The 16,966-nt window shown below is 31.4% G+C and overlaps 4 protein-coding genes across 7 annotated transcripts; 2 read left to right on the top strand and 2 right to left on the bottom strand.

Annotated features, from left to right (window-relative positions):
* Positions 1-400: 400 nt before the first annotated feature.
* Positions 401-4,110, bottom strand: LOC128886697 (pre-mRNA-processing factor 40 homolog A). Of its 2 annotated transcripts, none has more exons than XM_054141820.1 (8): positions 3,946-4,110; positions 3,229-3,457; positions 2,767-3,154; positions 2,238-2,675; positions 1,687-2,155; positions 980-1,615; positions 760-918; positions 401-662 (listed from the first exon to the last, which is right to left on the bottom strand). In XM_054141820.1, the coding sequence occupies exons 1-8, from the start codon at positions 3,946-3,948 to the stop codon at positions 465-467; spliced, it is 2,520 nt and encodes an 839-aa protein (XP_053997795.1). In that variant the 5' UTR covers positions 3,949-4,110; the 3' UTR covers positions 401-464. The 2 variants fall into 2 exon arrangements, with proteins under 2 accessions (XP_053997795.1, XP_053997797.1); XM_054141822.1 differs by having other exon boundaries at positions 772-918; positions 3,946-4,108.
* Positions 4,111-4,739: 629 nt separating this feature from the next.
* On the top strand, positions 4,740-11,685 carry LOC128886693 (golgin subfamily A member 4-like). 3 transcript variants are annotated; one of them, XM_054141817.1, is made up of 9 exons: positions 4,740-5,102; positions 5,431-5,518; positions 5,792-5,961; positions 6,036-6,377; positions 6,432-10,200; positions 10,421-10,626; positions 10,799-10,828; positions 10,972-11,274; positions 11,339-11,685. In XM_054141817.1, exons 1-9 carry the CDS (start codon positions 5,016-5,018, stop codon positions 11,360-11,362), a joined length of 5,019 nt encoding a protein of 1,672 aa, XP_053997792.1. In that variant the 5' UTR covers positions 4,740-5,015; the 3' UTR covers positions 11,363-11,685. The 3 variants fall into 3 exon arrangements, with proteins under 3 accessions (XP_053997792.1, XP_053997791.1, XP_053997790.1); XM_054141815.1 differs by having other exon boundaries at positions 4,741-5,102; positions 10,310-10,626; positions 11,339-11,684; XM_054141816.1 differs by lacking the exon at positions 10,799-10,828 and having other exon boundaries at positions 10,310-10,626; positions 11,339-11,684.
* Positions 11,686-11,870: 185 nt separating this feature from the next.
* LOC128886707 (transmembrane protein 177) lies at positions 11,871-13,422 on the bottom strand. The gene is made up of 3 exons (XM_054141841.1): positions 13,309-13,422; positions 12,813-12,958; positions 11,871-12,735 (listed from the first exon to the last, which is right to left on the bottom strand). Exons 2-3 carry the CDS (start codon positions 12,929-12,931, stop codon positions 11,970-11,972), a joined length of 885 nt encoding a protein of 294 aa, XP_053997816.1. The 5' UTR covers positions 12,932-12,958; positions 13,309-13,422; the 3' UTR covers positions 11,871-11,969.
* A 602-nt stretch (positions 13,423-14,024) lies between these two features.
* Positions 14,025-16,898, top strand: LOC128886698 (uncharacterized). Its single transcript, XM_054141823.1, has 5 exons — positions 14,025-14,474; positions 15,137-15,421; positions 15,492-15,855; positions 15,938-16,271; positions 16,532-16,898. Exons 1-5 carry the CDS (start codon positions 14,052-14,054, stop codon positions 16,749-16,751), a joined length of 1,626 nt encoding a protein of 541 aa, XP_053997798.1. The 5' UTR covers positions 14,025-14,051; the 3' UTR covers positions 16,752-16,898.
* The last annotated feature ends 68 nt before the right edge of the window (positions 16,899-16,966 follow it).

Below are 16,966 nucleotides of genomic sequence, written 5' to 3'. Positions count from 1 at the left end.
AAAATTTAATTCCAGTAAAGGAACATATAAAAAAAAACGTATTTTAATTTATAATTACAAAATGTATAATAAAATGTTTTATCTTGAATATTTAATTGAATGGAACATATCAAATAAGATTATACATGGCTATAAAATCGTATGTTTTAATCGTTGCTTTATGATTCTAAAAAAGTATGCGAAAAAATGTATTTTAAAGAGATTTTGGAATGTGTTAAGTCGCTAAATTTATTTTTAGAAAACTGTATACTCCAAACAAGTTATGTAAGAGTATCTATTTTTACACATTTATGATTTGCATATATTTTAGAACGATATAACAGCTTTCAACTTTCTTTTACTAGTATACAAGCTTGAAGGTACTTTTTCAAATATATTAATAAAGTAAGTTTGTACAAAGTCAGTTTAATTTAATATCGTACTAGTCTAACGTTACACGAAGTATCATTAGTAAACAGTTATCTTCAATTATCTTCTTGTTGCATCTGTAATTCTCGTAATAATTGTGCTCTTTGTTTTTCCAACTCGTCTTCTGAGAGTTCATGATGTTCAGCATTTTCGGTAACAGAGTCTTCACTGTGAGCCGAAGGTCTTCTATGCTTCTCCTCTTTTCGTTTTCGTTCCGGTGATTCTTCGGAAGACGGAAGTCTCGAATGTGATCGCTGAACAAAAATATCACGTATGAATATTAATAAATGTATTTGAAATAAATTATAGAGCTAGTTTAGAACAATCGGAGTTAAAAGGTGCATTTGTTACATTTGCGCTTACAGAATGGCTACGTCCTCTCTTCTTTTTATTCTTTTTCCTTTTTGACTTTCTAGTATCAGACTCAGAACTGTCAGATTTGCTAGGAACGCTAGGTGACCGTGACTTGTGACGTTTTTTCTTTAAACCTTTATCACTGCCTTCGGACTCCTGGCAAAACATAATTAACTATAAGAAACATTCTCGCTATAAAGCTGTATGGTATACTTACACTGTGCGATCGGGATCGTGATTTTCGTTTCACCTTTTTTGTTTTTTTCTTTTTACTTCTGATATGATGATGACTACAACTTTCTTCGAGTTCGTGCTGATATTCCTTAAAAATTCGAACTCTTTCACTTTCTAATGTGATCGCCTTAAAGTCTTGTTCTTCCTCGATCTTCATTCTTATATCTTCCCACGTCATTTGATAATCAACGTTGAGGGTCTTTAACAAGTTCTTAAAACCGGTCTCTAATTTTTTAAATTTCCTAGTTTCTTCCTTCACCCGTTCTTTTTCGCGTGCTTCAGCTTTTTCGAGTAGTAAATTGTAGGTCAACTTTACATTGCCTGCGTCTAATGTCGCAGACTTCCTATCTTCGCAAACGACGGTTGCAAACTCTTCGAAAGTTGTGTTCACTTGCACTTCAAAGTTTTTGTCTTTTAGAATTTCTCTTATAATTTTCTTCTCATCGTGGAATCTAGATTTCAAGTCCTCAACATAGAACTTGAAGAGATCTAAAGGCGTTGATCCGGATTGTCCGAGCATAGCTGAAAATCTTAAGTCGGCAGATAGCATTGGATAAAGTTCTACCCAAAGTGACATCGACGTTAATTTTCCTTGTTCGTGAAGTTCGTCGAGTAGACTCTGGAAAATAATTAATCTAGTTCTAACAATTGTAAATTTAATTGAAGACATTGAACATTTATGAAACTTACGATAAAGGCGTCTCTATTTTTTCTCTCCTGTCGTTTTCTACGTTTTTTCTCATGTTCCTTCTCCTCCTCTTCATCTTTTTCTAATTGTCGTATGTGATTTTCAAAGACAAGTAGGGCATCTTCTTTGTCCATTTCCAATAAATCTGCGTCTTCAGCAAACGCTGCATGTTGTAGAAGCAAGGCTTGTGCTTCTTGCCAAGTAGTTCTATATGTAACATCAGTCATAGTATCTAACACTTGAGCTAATCTCTTAGTATTTCTTTTTTTCAACTGTTTCGCTTCTTCCTTCTCGCGTTTAGCCAAATTAAAAATAACATCTTCGTAAATATCTCGGCGATCCGAATCACCTACAGCTCTCCACATTTCCAAATTACCAAACATTTCTTCGCATTTGTAATATTTTGTTGTACTTGTCATTCTATCATTTTCTAACAAAAACTGCTCCAAATCTTCTTTAGCTTTTTTTAATCTGTTCAAAATGATACATTAGTTTCTCACTTTCTATACATTTAAATAGAGTCTATTGTATGAAATGATGGAATGCTACTTACCTCAATCGTTCTTGTTCGCGTTCCTCTTTAAGCTTTTGTGTTTTGTACGCATTAAACGCTTGCTTACGTTCGTTCAATTTCTTCATTTGCGGGTATCTAGGATCGCTTTGAATTAATTTCACTGCCTGTTCCCATGTAGCATTCGATGGTACATCTCTTTCTCTCAATAATTCTTTAAATGCTTCAATTGCTTCTTTTTTATCTTTAAATTGCATTTTTGGTTCAGGGGTACTGGTGCGGCTATCGTTTGCTGATCCTTTAGCAGAATTACTGTCCTCGTCTGGTTTTGCGGGTGGTGTAGGAATATTTATTGCTGCAAGCGTTGCAGCCATAGCTTGCTCAATTGCAGACTTTCCACCTGGTTCCGGTGTACTAGTTTGAGATGTATTTGTAACTGCAATGTTTGGTGATAAATGTTGCATGACTACAGGAACTATACTGAAAGACCAGGACATTGGTAATTACAGTTCAATCTCATAATTTGTCCTTTACATATCGCCGAAGTTTATAACCTGTAACTTTTACTAACGTGTTTGTAGCGCTTGCGACAACTGCTGCAGCAGCAGCTGCAGCTTCTTCGGCTGCAATTCTTGCTTTCAGTTCTTCTAATTCTGTAGGAATTGTCCATCTTGATTCCTTCGTCGTTACATTGTGATAATATACTTTCCCATTCTCTGATTTATACTCTTTCCAAGGGCACTGTGATAAAAGCAATTCGCTAGGTGTTTTTAGCTCATCCGGTTTTTCCCACAAAGATTGCTTTGTAGCACTGTTATAATAATATGTTCTGCCATCTGGAGCTTTGTGCTCAGTCCAATCAGATTTCTTTTCTGAAGTTGAAATAGGCTGAATGCCAGATGTGTCTCCTATAGGTGCTGGAGGAGGAATACCTGGTGCTGTTATTTGAGGAGGCGCGGCTAAAATATAAGAAATTTCTAAGTAAAGCATAGTTTTAGAAATGAATGGATATTCTTTAAATACAAGTATTGACCTATAACTCCAGCATCTGGCGGAGGAGCAGCATTAATTGGAAAACTAAAACCAGGAGGTGGTATGGAAAACTGTGGTGGCATTATACCTGGTGGACCAGGTGGCAGGCTGGGAGGAGGTATAAAAGGTGCAGTTGGCATAATAGGTGGTACAAAACTAGAAGCAATATTTGGAGTCGCTGGTGAAAACCCAGGTACTGCAGCAGGTGGTGGTATACCTTCGTTTGAAGCCTATAACATATTGTGATAAAATAGAAATAAAATATACAACACTTAAAATTATAATAAAAGAATTCTTCAAGCCATGAATAAGGAATCCCATAGGTTTTCTTTTTGCTTGAATTTTCAAATCTATGTAGAGTTGCCTAAGAGATTTAACACTAATATCTTATAATTTTTAGGAAAGAGGAAATGTTATTTTTGTAGTAATTGGAATACTCATTTAACATAAAAAAAAAAACTCAAAACTAATCCATTATTTCATCAGTTTCAAATATACCCTACGCATTGTTAGTTATATAAAAAAAAGAGAAATGTGAAAGAAAAAACAAAATATAGAAATAGAAAGGAATAACCAATTGTACTACAATCATCCATAGTTCAATTTTTAAATTATTTCATTAAAAGTATCAAAAGTTGTAAAGAACACATTATCTACACAACTGAAAAGTGAGGTTATACATCGTTATACATTTATTCTATCTGTAGTAATGCTGTACCATTTTCCTCAGAACAGCAGTTGTCTCCTTTTTGAATCAAATCATTGAGAATATGAGTTATCTCCGAAAAATCAGCTTATAATTCGTGATACAAAGAACACAATCAGCGGCACACCACGGTACACTACTTCACATGTAATGATGTAAATGGATGTAAACTATATTAGATTGATTGGATTGTACTGTACTATAAATTATAAAGTATATTCAAATGCACGAAAGCGTACTATACTATACTTTTATATATAGTAATTCTATCTGAATTTACATTTTCTTTTGCTTCAATTATACGAAGGAATTTGAAAAGCAGTAAATTTGTTGTGATTACAATTCTTATTAATTATATTTGTATCAGAATATATTTAAAGAAATAAAAATTGTATCGTTACCCTGTGTAAGAGATCATACTGTATATCAGTGTCTCTCAAACTTTATCTTCCCGCGAATCCCTTCGATAAAATAATCTCAATTTCTTTTTGACGTTTTTAGTAAAAATGAAATACTATGGAAAACTTATTTTATTTCAGTATACATGTAATATTCTTTCTTCCTTTGCAGACCCCAGTTTGAGAAATACTGTCTCATACTTATCGATAGAGTTTAGTTGTACATCTCAAATTCATTCATAATCAATTATTTAAGTAAAAATGAACGACCACGGACAACGAAATTGTGTGTAATAAAAAGAAATTATAGCAAATATCCAATAAAATATATTCGAAGAACGAATTTTTGACGTTTCGATAAAATCATATCTGACAGCAGTCTACTGATATCGACATCAATGGCAATAACTGTGTCTACTACGTATATGTATATGGTTTCCACGCCAAATTTTCAATATCGCGTTTGAAACGTATTCTTCTCGATAGATTGTAGTATTGGATGTAATAGTCAACGATTCATATAATTTCTGACGGTGCCTTGTTGAACATTGTGAGATAATGTTCCTGATTACGTTTGAACTTGGACTCTTACTGCTTTCGATCCCAACCTAATTCCACGTAAACACGTTTATGGAAATTCGCATAATTTAATTGAAACAAACGGGCTCGTAACATTTTGCGAAAATGTTTAAAAAATTTAAAGACAAGCTTGCCGAAGAAATGAAACAATCGCCTGCCAGATTGCAGGCGAGCATGCAACAATTAGCCCAGGTTTGACATTTCATTCAATACTAAAAAGCATGAATTGTGTGTATTACGTGCCATTAAAAACTTCCTTAATATCTATTTTAAATGATGACGTCAATCATACAAACATTGTCTAATCTTAAATTAGTATATGCCTTTTATTTTGATTTTAATTATCATTTATGATTACATAGAATCATAATTATGTTACAATTAGCTCAGAGGAATCATTTTGATCTCTTATAGTGTTCTTTATGAATTCTCTTTATTATGACAATTATTTTATCGTATTGACACATTTAAACTGAATTTATATATGCTATACATATTAATAAATTATGATTCAATTTAGGCAGTTGTATCTCCAGCATTATCCAATAGTTCAATACAAGAATTATCTGCACCCAATGACAATTTTAGTCTGACAGAGGAAGGAGATGGTAAGTTCCCCTTTTTACATCTGTTTCCTTGTGATAAGGATACCTGCAGATAAGGATAATTACAACTGGTTTACATTCTATGCATGCGATTAAAGTTGTGTTATATAGGAAGTAAACCATCGGATTAGAGTATTACTTTTAGTAGTTTTAAAATTATAATAGATAAAAGTATACATTCATTAATTATTTATAGTGTATATTCATATGTATAATAAAATTATCCAATACGCAATGTTATTCTGAAATACAAAACATTAAAATATTTATTTACAGAAACTCCGAAAAATAGTCCTGCAAAACATGGTTTTCAAAATGTGGATTTAATGTCACCCATGTTAAATTCTACAGGTATTTCTAGAAGATCATCAATTAGCAGTGTTACCAGTGATACATCATCGCTGTTCCCAATTTATGAGAGCCCTGCTAATTTATATCATTTACAGGTGAGGTATTGAAAAATACTAAATATATACAACTTTTTTAAATACTGTTAAACATTAATTTATTTTCTTTGTAGTCTGATATGGATCAATCTGCTAGTGAAATAGATGAAAATATAAGTCCACAATTGGATAAGGTTACCAAAGACTACATATATTCAGCATACCGAAAAGTACAAGCAAAATATCATAAGTATCGCGGAAGATATACCGATTTAGCGGCACATTATCGAGACTTAGAAAGAGAAAACAGCAAATTGAAATCAGTTTTAGTCGAAAGTCAAGATAAAGCATTAAGACGGATAACTGATTTGAAAGAACAATGTCAGCTAGAACAGCAGGCAAAAGCTCATTTAGAAGAGGCATTGAGAAATGACATAGAAGAAAAAGGACATATAATAAATACATTAAACACAAAGGTAATGTTGAAACATATTATTTTATAACAGATTCTAAAGCTTCTTTTATTTCAGATAAAACTTTTGCAATCAAGCGAACCAAATTTGGAAGGTGTGAAATCAAATGCTAACGATTGTAGAGAAAATGTAAAAGACAATCTGATTGATCTAAACACTGAATCATCTAATAGTGAATTTTCTAATGAAAATGTGTTGTTAACGGAAAATGTGCAATTGAAGGATAAACTGAAGAAATTAGAAAATGTTGTTCTTAAATATAAGGAGTCTTTAAAACGGAATAAAGAAAAGTTTACTGAAATACTAACAGAGAAAAATACATTAGAGTCCGATTATGAAGCGCTGAAAAAATCCTATAACGAAAAAGAAAAAGAATTAAATAATGTATCTATGGAAATTAAAAACGTTACCGACCAAATGAACATTTTAAAAAAGCGTGAAGAAGAATCGGTTATATCTTTAGCTGAGAATAAACTTTCTATACATAGAGAATTGGAAGACAAAGAAGAACAAATTAAACAACTCCGATTAGACTTAAAACACATGTCAGAATGTAAGGACAACTTGAGCGAAACTATTGACAAATATAAAACTGAAGTGGAGAAATTAAAATTACTACATTCTACTCAAACATCAGATTCAGAGAAACGGGAAGTTATACAGGATATCTCCCGAGGAAAATCAGAAGCTCTAAAACTTATGCAGCAGGAAATGCAAGAGAAATTAATTAATTTGGAAAAAAAAATGGGATTAAAATATCAAGAAGAGGTTGATCGTAATACAGAACTTCCAAAAAAATTGGAAAAATATGAAGAAGACAGTATATCAGAAAATACTTCAAAAGTAGATGACAGTGAAATACTTCAAGATTTAAAGTTTAAATTAGATGTAAAGGAAAATGAATTAGAACAAATGAAACATAAATTAGAGGAATTGGAAAAACTTGTTGAAGAATATAAAAATGATAAACATAATCTAAGTATGCAACTAGTTCACTACACAGAACTGAAGAATGAACAAGATGCGCAGAAAATTATTATAGAAGAAAAGAAGAAAGAAGCGCAAACAACAATTGAAAAGTTACAAGCTACTGTGCAAAGTCTTGATAAAGAATTGGAAAACATGAGGAGTGCTTTAGTAGATAGAGATGAGGTATGTGAAAATTATAATATTATGTTAGAGAAAGCTAAGGAGGAAATAAAAACTCTTAAAGAAAAGGTGGATGATAATACAGAAATAAATAGGTTAAAGAAGGAGTTAGAAAGTAAAATCATTGAATTACACGGAGTACACGATGAACTTAAATCTTGTAATTCGTATATCTCCGATCTTAGAACCAAACTTCAAGTAGTCACCTCTAATACTGAACTGCTTCGAGAAGAGAAAAGTACTTTAATTAAAAATATTTCGAGTTACAAAAATTCTATACAAAAGTTAAAAGATGACACTCAGTATGTTAAAAATAATGTATTGGAACACTCTACGCAGTTTAGTAATGAAATTTCTGATTTAAGGAATGTACTTATTACATGTCTAGAACAGAATGGTTGTATACAAAATGATGAAGTACAAAATTTACAAACAAAATTAAAAGATTTAAAAGAATTTAGACAAAAACATGATGAACTAAAAACAGAATTAGAAGATGCTATATGTCTTAGATCAAGTTTAGAAGTAGATTTGGAAAAATATAAGGAACAGTTAAAAGAGATGTCAATCAAACTTGAGCGACAGAATGAACTTGATTTAAAAAATTGTAAACTTATAGCTGAAGTTGATAATCTTAATTTTAAATTACATGATTTAAGAAACTTGTCGGTGAAAGTAAAATCATTACAAATAGAATTAAACTCTTTAAAAGAAGAACTCAAGACTGCTAACGCCACAAATCAGTCACTCACCAGTGAAGTGTCCGATCTGAAAAAAGAACTCGAAACGGCGAATAAAAATTCAAAGGAACTGGAAGAATTGAAACAAAAGTATATGAAAACTACAGAAACAATCGCGTCATTGAAATCTGAAAATTACAATTATAATAAGTTGGAAGAAGAAACAAAATCTTTACAATCAGAAATACAATTTCTAAAAGATAATATACTTAAAAAAGATGTAGAAATAAATACTCTTAGTGAAGAACTGAGGACTAAAGAAAAGTGCATAGAAACTTTAAAAGTCGATGATGAAAATCATGTAAAATTAATTGAAGAACATGAAAAACAAATTACCGAACTAACAAATACGAATAAAACATCACAAAAAACGATACAAACAAAATTATCTCAATTGAAAAAGTTAAAAGCTATCAAAGAACAACAAGATGTAACAATACAAAAATTAAATGATGAAATCAACGAAATAAAAACTAGTAATACTGGGTTATTAGAACAGTTAAAACAATTGGAAAAAGACTCAGATGCATTGAAATCTGAAAACTGCCAAATAATGACGCTAAAACATAATAATTCAATTATAGCTTCAGAGTTAGAACAATTGAGGTTAATCCATAGTGAAATAAATTTAGAAAATAAGAATTTAAAGGATAAAGAAAACGAATTTCTGAAGCATAATCAAGAATTATACGAAACTAATGAAAAGTTGACACAAAACATTTCACACTATGAAAAACATAATCAACAATTATTAAATGACAATATGCAGTTGAATAAGGAAATTGAATTGCACAAACATCGTTTAAGTGAACAAGATCAAGATATAGAAAATTTGAAAAGTCAAATAACAGTATTAAATACAGAATTGCATTCGAAAACTGAAGAACTAAAGTCACAAATGGAAGAATTAGCTTTGTGTAAAAAGGAAATGAAAGAAATGAAAGAACATCTCACAACTGAGAATGAGAGATTACTTCACGAAATGTCAGAATTAAAATTAGCTTTAAAAGATAATAAAAACACAGAAGAGAGAAATAAAGAACTTTCAATGGGTGTAGAATTATTAGAACACAAACTTACAATGCTAAAATCATTGGAAGAGGAAAATAATAAAATAAAATTAGAGCTTAATAGCTTACATGAAGAAAAAATTAAATCAGAAAAAGTACATCTACAAAACAATGAACTGATTAGTGACAATTTTTCTTTAAAGAATCAAATTCAGGAATTAGATAATTTGAATTCTGTGAACGTAAACCTTCAATCTTATGTACAAAATTTAGAATCTAAGATTAATAGTTTAGAGCAAGTAGAATCTGAAAATAATGAACTAAAAACTGAACTTGATGCATTGGAAGCAACAAATAGAGTAAATAAAGAACAGTTAACAGCAGAATTAGATGAATTAAAACTTGTAGTAGATGAAAAAGTGGCAGAATTAAAATTATTAGATACTAAAAATACAGAATTGTTAAGAGAAATCGAAAGGTTAAAATTTTCAGCAATAGAAGAAGATGCAGAAACAGAAGTAGAAATATCGAAAAGTAATATTGAATATTTAAAGGAAGAGATTACTAAATTAGAAACAGAAGCAAAAATTCTTAAAGAATCAAATACTGCACTACAAAAAGAAATACAAAATGCTCATACTAATATGAATGTTGACGAATCTCTTGTTAGAGAGAGTGACAGATTACAAGAAGAAAATAAAAAGTTAAAGGCACAATTTGATGAAGCAGTAATAACATTCCAGGCAAAGGAATCACAGATGCATATTGTCAATAATGAATTAAAAAATGAAGCAGATAAATTACGAGAGGAATCAAAAACAAATGAAGAAGAGCAAAGTATGAGATTAAAACAATTAGTTAAAGAATTTCAAGCTCAATTACATGATAAAGAGGAGGAGTTACATGCTGCACTAGAGAAACGATTTGGTAAATCCTAATTTAGTTTAAATTAAAATTTTCTTTTTTTTTTAACTGTAAATTGCATATAGAAATGAATATTCAATTATATTACAATTAATATTATGCTTTTACTTAGACCACCAGCAAAATTATGTATCAGATATTATGCAACAATATAAAGAACAGTTAAAAGACTTGCAAGTAGAATTAACAGCAAAATCTGAACAAATTGAAAATTTAATTTTAGAAAATAAGAATTTAATGGCTCAAAAAGCAAAAGACATAAATCAATTAATGGAGAAAATTACATTACTGGAAAAGGAACATACAGATGAACTTAGAGAAACTGAAAAGAAATGGAAGTCAATTGTACAACAAAAAACGAATAATTTGGAAGCAAAACACGAGGAAGACGTTAATGAATTAACAAAAGAATGGCAAAACGAAAGGAGGGTTAGTTCAAACAAAATTAAAACGTGTCAATTATTTTTGATAAAATTATTGATCTTTTTTCTTTGTTTCAAATATTCTTTACTATTGTTTTGATATTTTTATTTATGTAATATTTATGTTTTGATATGTTTTCCAATTTTTTAAATTTCATTTGCATTTATATTTCTTTCAGCCTGATATGCAAACTGATTTAACTACCAAGGTAAAAGCTTTCCCTCGTTTTCTTTTATTGAATCCAATCTTATTTTAGTTATATTTTTTAATCGAGATAAAACGTAAAATTAAATCAAGATAGTATATGTAAATAGGAAGACAAAATTTAACCAAAGATAAAATTTTATTTAGGAATTAGAAAACACTTCCCGAGTTGCAATGGCAGCAGTACAATCGAATACTGGTTCTTTCCACACCCTTCAACAAACATTAACAGCTCAAAGGCGAGAATTAGCTGAACTTAGAAAATTGGTAAAATTAAGACACGATACATTAGAAGATTCAACCGAAATTGAATACCTTAGAAATATTTTATTCGAGTACATGATGGGAAGAGAAACAATGGTGCTTGCTAGAGTAATTGCTGCAGTTGTTAAATTTGATCAGGAACAAACCACAAAAATACTTAAGAAAGAAGAGGATAAGATGACACTGGTAAGGACATTAGCAAAAATATATTAGTTTTAAAATATTAAATTTAAATTACTTAATGTTTCAGCTTGGTTCTCTGGGTCTCACATAGTGCAAAATAGTGTATATAATTTAACTCTATGTAAGTACTTTTGTATATTAGGTTGTAAGTATCGTGTATTTATTTATAGAGCATATGGTTCGAAAGAGTTAATATGGTTTTAAAAATTATAAATACATAATATGTAGATGATATATGTATAATGTAGAAAGTTTTGCACAGTTTACTGATAAGTAAGTACATGTATGATATGGTATGATTATTTCATTTTTTAGTATATATCTTATTAAGGATAAATGTAAACTGTTCATCTATAAACATATGTTCTTATTAACTCTTATAACCACTTATAAATTTATTAATGGAATAAACATTTACTGTTATAACTGTTACCTGAAATTTACCTAAAATCGTTATATTATGAATTGCGAAAACATGAAGACTTTGTAACATTTAATGACATTGTTTTATTTCAAATTTCATAGAATATGTTTAAATAAAAATATTTATTAGAAATCATATATTTCTAACATGTAAATAAATTAGAATATCACTAATAATTCATTATTAATATATATATTTGAAATAGATACAAAATGATTATTCAATTTATTGAACTACATTTTCTGAGACAGAGAAAGAATATCATGCTAGTTCTTTAATATGTTCCACTTTCTAAAAAGTTTCTCCTATCGTGAATTGATAAACGCTTTGACCATAGGAAATAGATTTCATTCCCATTCTTTGTAAATAACTTTTCGCCATTTTTTCCTAAAAGAGTTCGTAAAGCAATATTTCTCTTTAATAATTTCTCATAAAATTCTTTGCCTCCTTCAATGTATTCAGGACCTAATTTAGATAATTTTGTATCTACTTTAAAATCATTCGTATATTGATTTGAATTATATAATCCAAAGAAACTAGCAATTCCTCCTACACATACAGCAGAAGCAATCATGAAACGGGCTACTTTTCGCTCAGAAAGCACCATTCTTTTATGAAATGTATCATAGATAAAAAATAACAATAGAAAATGTCCTAGACAACTTATTGTATCCATCTCTATAGAATGCTCTCTTACTTTCAAAATTTCTCTGGCTAGTGCAAATTTCTTAGCATTTTCTGAAAGTACTAGAGATTCTAAGAAATCTTTTGCTTCTTGTTGATGCCAAGGGATAGGCTTATCATTTAATATTATATCGTTTTTATTTATAGTATCTACGCTTTCATAATCAAAATTCATTGGAATTCCGACTACTCCACCCCGCTTTCTTGACAATGTTCCAGCATGAAACACATCGTAACCACAAACATTGAAAATTCGTAGCTTTTCTCTTTGCTCCTGGTTTAATTTTAAATCATTCATTACCTCTTCAAACATTATTTTAAATTTCTCTTTAACAGGTTCTTCTGATTGATCCAGGCTATTTTTTGAAGATTCAATCAAATTAACAATTATTACATAGTAATACAAAATTATCAAATATTCTCGCATACTCACCGATATTTAGCTTTAAACTGCCTATATAATTCTAAACCTCTAGTGTGTGGAAATATAGTTACAGCACTCGCAAAAGTACATGCACCCATTGCCACAATGTGTCTTAAACTGATATTCATGATTATGAAATGATTTGTTTCCTGCAACTTCAAGATTGATAATTACATAGTATTAATGATATGAACAATTTAAAGAATGGCACAGTTACAACAAAAACAAAAGGACGTACAAAATTAACTCAAGATCAGTGACCAATCGATATAATTTCCGATTACAAAATTACAAAATTTTCATTTATATACATATGTACTACCAGAATGTACATATAACCAATAAATTTCTAATGGAAAGCATTTTTAACGGTTTTTATGAGGGAATATGTACAATTTGATCATTGTATGTTTGATTAAATAAGTATAGTTATTTAAATTTTTAATTTTAAGATCATGATTATTAAATATTACCCGAAACAATGACACAAATGAAAAACACGTACATGATTAATGGCTTTACTCCGTTTACTCTGCTCGTGATGTTTGATATATGTATATGTATACCTGTGTACGTATTAGATGATAACACAATACAACAAGTTTATGGCTGAAATGTTTTGTCAATTACAGTAGAATATCAATAATGATCAATAATATGCTCGAGACTTTGATAGTACTGGATTATCAAATATAACGAATAAAACGAAGATAGCAATATAAAAGAAGCTATCATAGTGTCTATAGTAATTTAATTTAATTTAATTATTATTTTAATTATTTAATTTAATAATTTAATAGAGAACTAGCAAATATACATAAATTATATCAATTCTCTGCCCCTGTTTTCATCGTTTGAACATTATCATCCATATAATTATGTAACAGTATCATGGGTAACAAGCAATTATATTTTCCATCATTACTATTTGAAATTGCATATAATATTATGTATAAATATATATTAACGTATATTTACGTAGTTGTTTGGTAACATTGCTAGAATGTTTGAAAAATATTTTAACGCAATGCTACAAAGGAACGTTGCTGCAACATTGTTCGATCATAGAAATTTAACTCTTCATTCGGTCGTGTTAATTCTAACGGTTATTGAGCAATGATAAGGACTGTTGTTTGTTTGGCATCGATGTACGTATCCCCGTTACTTAGGTCACCGATGCAAAAAAAATTCGAACACAAATCTGGGAACAGTTTGTTTCCTGTTCTCGTCAGTTTATGTATCGCCGGGATGGATATCGGTACGTCTTCTTTCGCTAGTCAAAATTCTCTTAATTCCGTCGCCCAGAGAAAATTTTATCAGTGGGTGCTTAAATGGAGAAATGGTATAAACACATCTACCGACGGGAACATCGAAGAATCGCGCGACGTTCGAAATTCAAATAAGCCAGATGTACCGATATTGGCCAGCTTTTTACAGGCGATCGGATTCAAGCTCCTTTCGTTGGAGAAGCGTAATAGTACTCAAAGAAAAGATGAGGACGACGCCTCCACACCTGATCCAGGTGTAATTACAGTTTCCATCGAATGCGGCTCCTCTAATATGAAAGCAATTTTGGAATTGGGAGATATCACGTGTCGATGTCCTCATTCTGATCATGTCAAGGACGCGTCCTTTTGGACCATCAGTGGTACTGGACCTATTGGTAGTATTGTATGTAAAACTGTAATCATTTTTGTAATCATTTTTATTATGATGTTACAATTCATTCCTATTATACAGGGTGTCCCAACAATGTTGTAACAGCTTGAAAGGGGTGGTTCGGGAGGTGATTTGAAACAACTTTTTCCTTAGCGAAAATGTTGTCCACGGCTTCGTTGAGGAGATATTAACGGAAAACACTGACCAATCAGAGCGCGAGTATGCCGATGGAGCGCTCGTGGTAGCGTATGAGCGCAGCCGCTTAGTGCGTAGCCTTCGCTACCACCGCCGCTCCAACGATATCCGCGCGCTCTGATTGGTCAGTGTTTTCTCTTAATATCTCCTCAATGATGCCTCGGACAACATTTTCGCCAAGGAAAAAGTTGTTTCAAATCACCTCCCGAACCACCCCTTTCAAGGTGTTACAACATTTTTGGGACACCCTGTATAATGTAACCGTTACTCGCGACTTGATATTGGTTATAAAAAAAAAAACTGAAACGTATAGGTTTTGCTATACTAGAGGACAACAAAGGGTTTATTTTTTGAACGCGATAGCTTGGAGACTCACTGGCGGTTGTTACCTTTCATTTAAGAACTTTTACACTTTCTTCATATTTAGTATAATTATTTTTTTTTTTTTTTTTAGTAAAATAATTTTATATTTACTTCAGGACAATATTGTACAAAAAGTGGAGGAAACAGGTAGCAATTTATTGCCACGTCTATCGAAGGATATCACTCGAGTTTTGCATGATGTAACCTACAGATTATTCGAGTTGATCGTATCCGAACTGGATGTCAACCATAACACAGATACGAATTTCAATTCCCCGCGTTCGAGTAGTACATCTTACGAGTTAAAAGCTATGCAGGAGAGTGCGAGAAACGCAGCGGGAGTTGCACGTAGCTACACAGAACCGGAAATGCGTATTTATGCAAACAGCTCGAATTCAAATGTGAGTATATGACATACTACATATTTGTATGAAATATGAATCACTAATTTTGATGGATTTCGTAATATAGCGTACTTCCAAAGAAAAAGTTGAAAACGGTTCTCCTGAATCCGTTAGCCGAAATGTTTCGCCAGTAAATCCAACACCAACGCCAGGTAAATTTTCTTTACAACGTCAAAAAACATGGGACATCGACATCGAAACCGAAAGTTTAGAAGGAAAGCCACGTCCATCGCCGCCAAAACTTGCGAGTTCTCCCGCCATAGTCACCGAATTATCGAATTCCTTGGGACAACTTTCTTTGCAAGACGAAATTGAAAATCCTAAGAACGCGGCGGAGTATATCGTAGGAGCTCAGCAAAATTTAGCAAAGGCTCTTAAAATGTTATTACACAAAGTACCCAGCATTTCGATTGACGTATCGCCTAATCTAGGTAACCATCGACTGAACCATAAACTTTTCTACCATGAATCGTTTATTTCGATAAATGAAGTATTTTTCATTTTATTTGTCAGATAATGATGTCGCATCCATAAAATCGGCACCTGCGAATATATCGCCGGCAGCTGTTATCAATCCTTACAAACCATCTCGAGCAAGCACCATCGGTAACGTTAAACCGTCACCTAGATTGAGCCACGTGACGCATCAACATCAATTATCGACGAAACCCAATTTTGGAAACGCAGGACAATCGTTAAAAGCGCGACGCAGTATTCAAATGGAGCAAGGAAATCCGAGGCCCCCTATACGTCGCAATAGTTCTTACGTTCCTTCGTCTGCTAATTGTAATGTTCCATCGCTATCGAGGATTTCGGATGTTGGACAAAAGTTGTTGGGAACTGGAAGGTACAATACGATTTTTTTAAATAGATACAACGTTGTATAGTCGTGTCGGTAAGTTTGTTAACGCACGATGAAAATGCTTTATCCGTCGATAACTGATAAACGACACCTACCGAGAGATACAGTAATCACAGCTTATTAATGACGACGAATAAAGTATTTTTTAGTTGTATTTCAAGCTACTGTCTTTTAATTGTTTTGAATTCAATACTTAAATATTAAGGTCAAACCGTGTGTTTCTTTTTTTTTTTTTTTAATTTTAGAACTAACGTGACAGGAAGGAAGACCGTTTCACCTGAACTTCGAGTCGGCGGTTCCCAGAATTTAGATACAAATAATACGCCAAGCAAACGTACAACTTCAATGATTAAGCCACCAACCAAAATTATAAAAACAATACCTGTTAAAGAAAAAACAGTACAACCTTCCAAAATAAGCACGGGATTAGTTAGGAAACAAAAAATTACCCTTACGAAAGACTAAATCGATTTTTATTTATTGTATTTCAGATGATAAACATTATAGCTTTATATTTACGTAATTTTAAACAAAGAGTCATTCAGACGTTTTATTATAGAGTATTTAAATATGTACTTTTAAACGATTAAAGTGTTTTATTTTTGCAACAGAGTTTATCTTTTCCTATTACTTCATTGTCCTGTGAATTCAAGCTGTTCTACAATTTGAAAATGGCGGGC

This window comes from Hylaeus anthracinus, unplaced genomic scaffold (genome assembly GCF_026225885.1).
Source record: "Hylaeus anthracinus isolate JK02 unplaced genomic scaffold, UHH_iyHylAnth1.0_haploid 11985, whole genome shotgun sequence".
NCBI lineage: Eukaryota > Metazoa > Arthropoda > Insecta > Hymenoptera > Colletidae > Hylaeus > Hylaeus anthracinus.
The sequence above is the reverse complement of the archived record's forward strand: the minus strand, read 5'-3'. Positions and strand labels throughout refer to the sequence as shown.

What these genes read in the sequence shown, in the direction of transcription:
- LOC128886697 (XM_054141820.1), bottom strand. An exon ending in AAAATAGAGACGCCTTTATC is followed by an intron (nt 1,616 to 1,686) that starts GTAAGTTTCATA and finishes ATTATTTTCCAG; the next exon opens with AGTCTACTCGACGAACTTCA. An exon ending in CACGATCCCGATCGCACAGT is followed by an intron (nt 919 to 979) that starts GTAAGTATACCA and finishes ATGTTTTGCCAG; the next exon opens with GAGTCCGAAGGCAGTGATAA.
- LOC128886693 (XM_054141815.1), top strand. Translation starts at nt 5,016, where the DNA reads ATGTTTAAAAAATTTAAAGACAAGCTTGCCGAAGAAATGAAACAATCG. An exon ending in TGCACTAGAGAAACGATTTG is followed by an intron (nt 10,201 to 10,309) that starts GTAAATCCTAAT and finishes GCTTTTACTTAG; the next exon opens with ACCACCAGCAAAATTATGTA. An exon ending in AAGAGGATAAGATGACACTG is followed by an intron (nt 11,275 to 11,338) that starts GTAAGGACATTA and finishes TTAATGTTTCAG; the next exon opens with CTTGGTTCTCTGGGTCTCAC.
- LOC128886707 (XM_054141841.1), bottom strand. Translation starts at nt 12,931, where the DNA reads ATGAATATCAGTTTAAGACACATTGTGGCAATGGGTGCATGTACTTTT. An exon ending in CAGTTTAAAGCTAAATATCG is followed by an intron (nt 12,736 to 12,812) that starts GTGAGTATGCGA and finishes TTCAAAAAATAG; the next exon opens with CCTGGATCAATCAGAAGAAC.
- LOC128886698 (XM_054141823.1), top strand. Translation starts at nt 14,052, where the DNA reads ATGGATATCGGTACGTCTTCTTTCGCTAGTCAAAATTCTCTTAATTCC. An exon ending in CTGGACCTATTGGTAGTATT is followed by an intron (nt 14,475 to 15,136) that starts GTATGTAAAACT and finishes TATTTACTTCAG; the next exon opens with GACAATATTGTACAAAAAGT. An exon ending in CAAACAGCTCGAATTCAAAT is followed by an intron (nt 15,422 to 15,491) that starts GTGAGTATATGA and finishes TTCGTAATATAG; the next exon opens with CGTACTTCCAAAGAAAAAGT.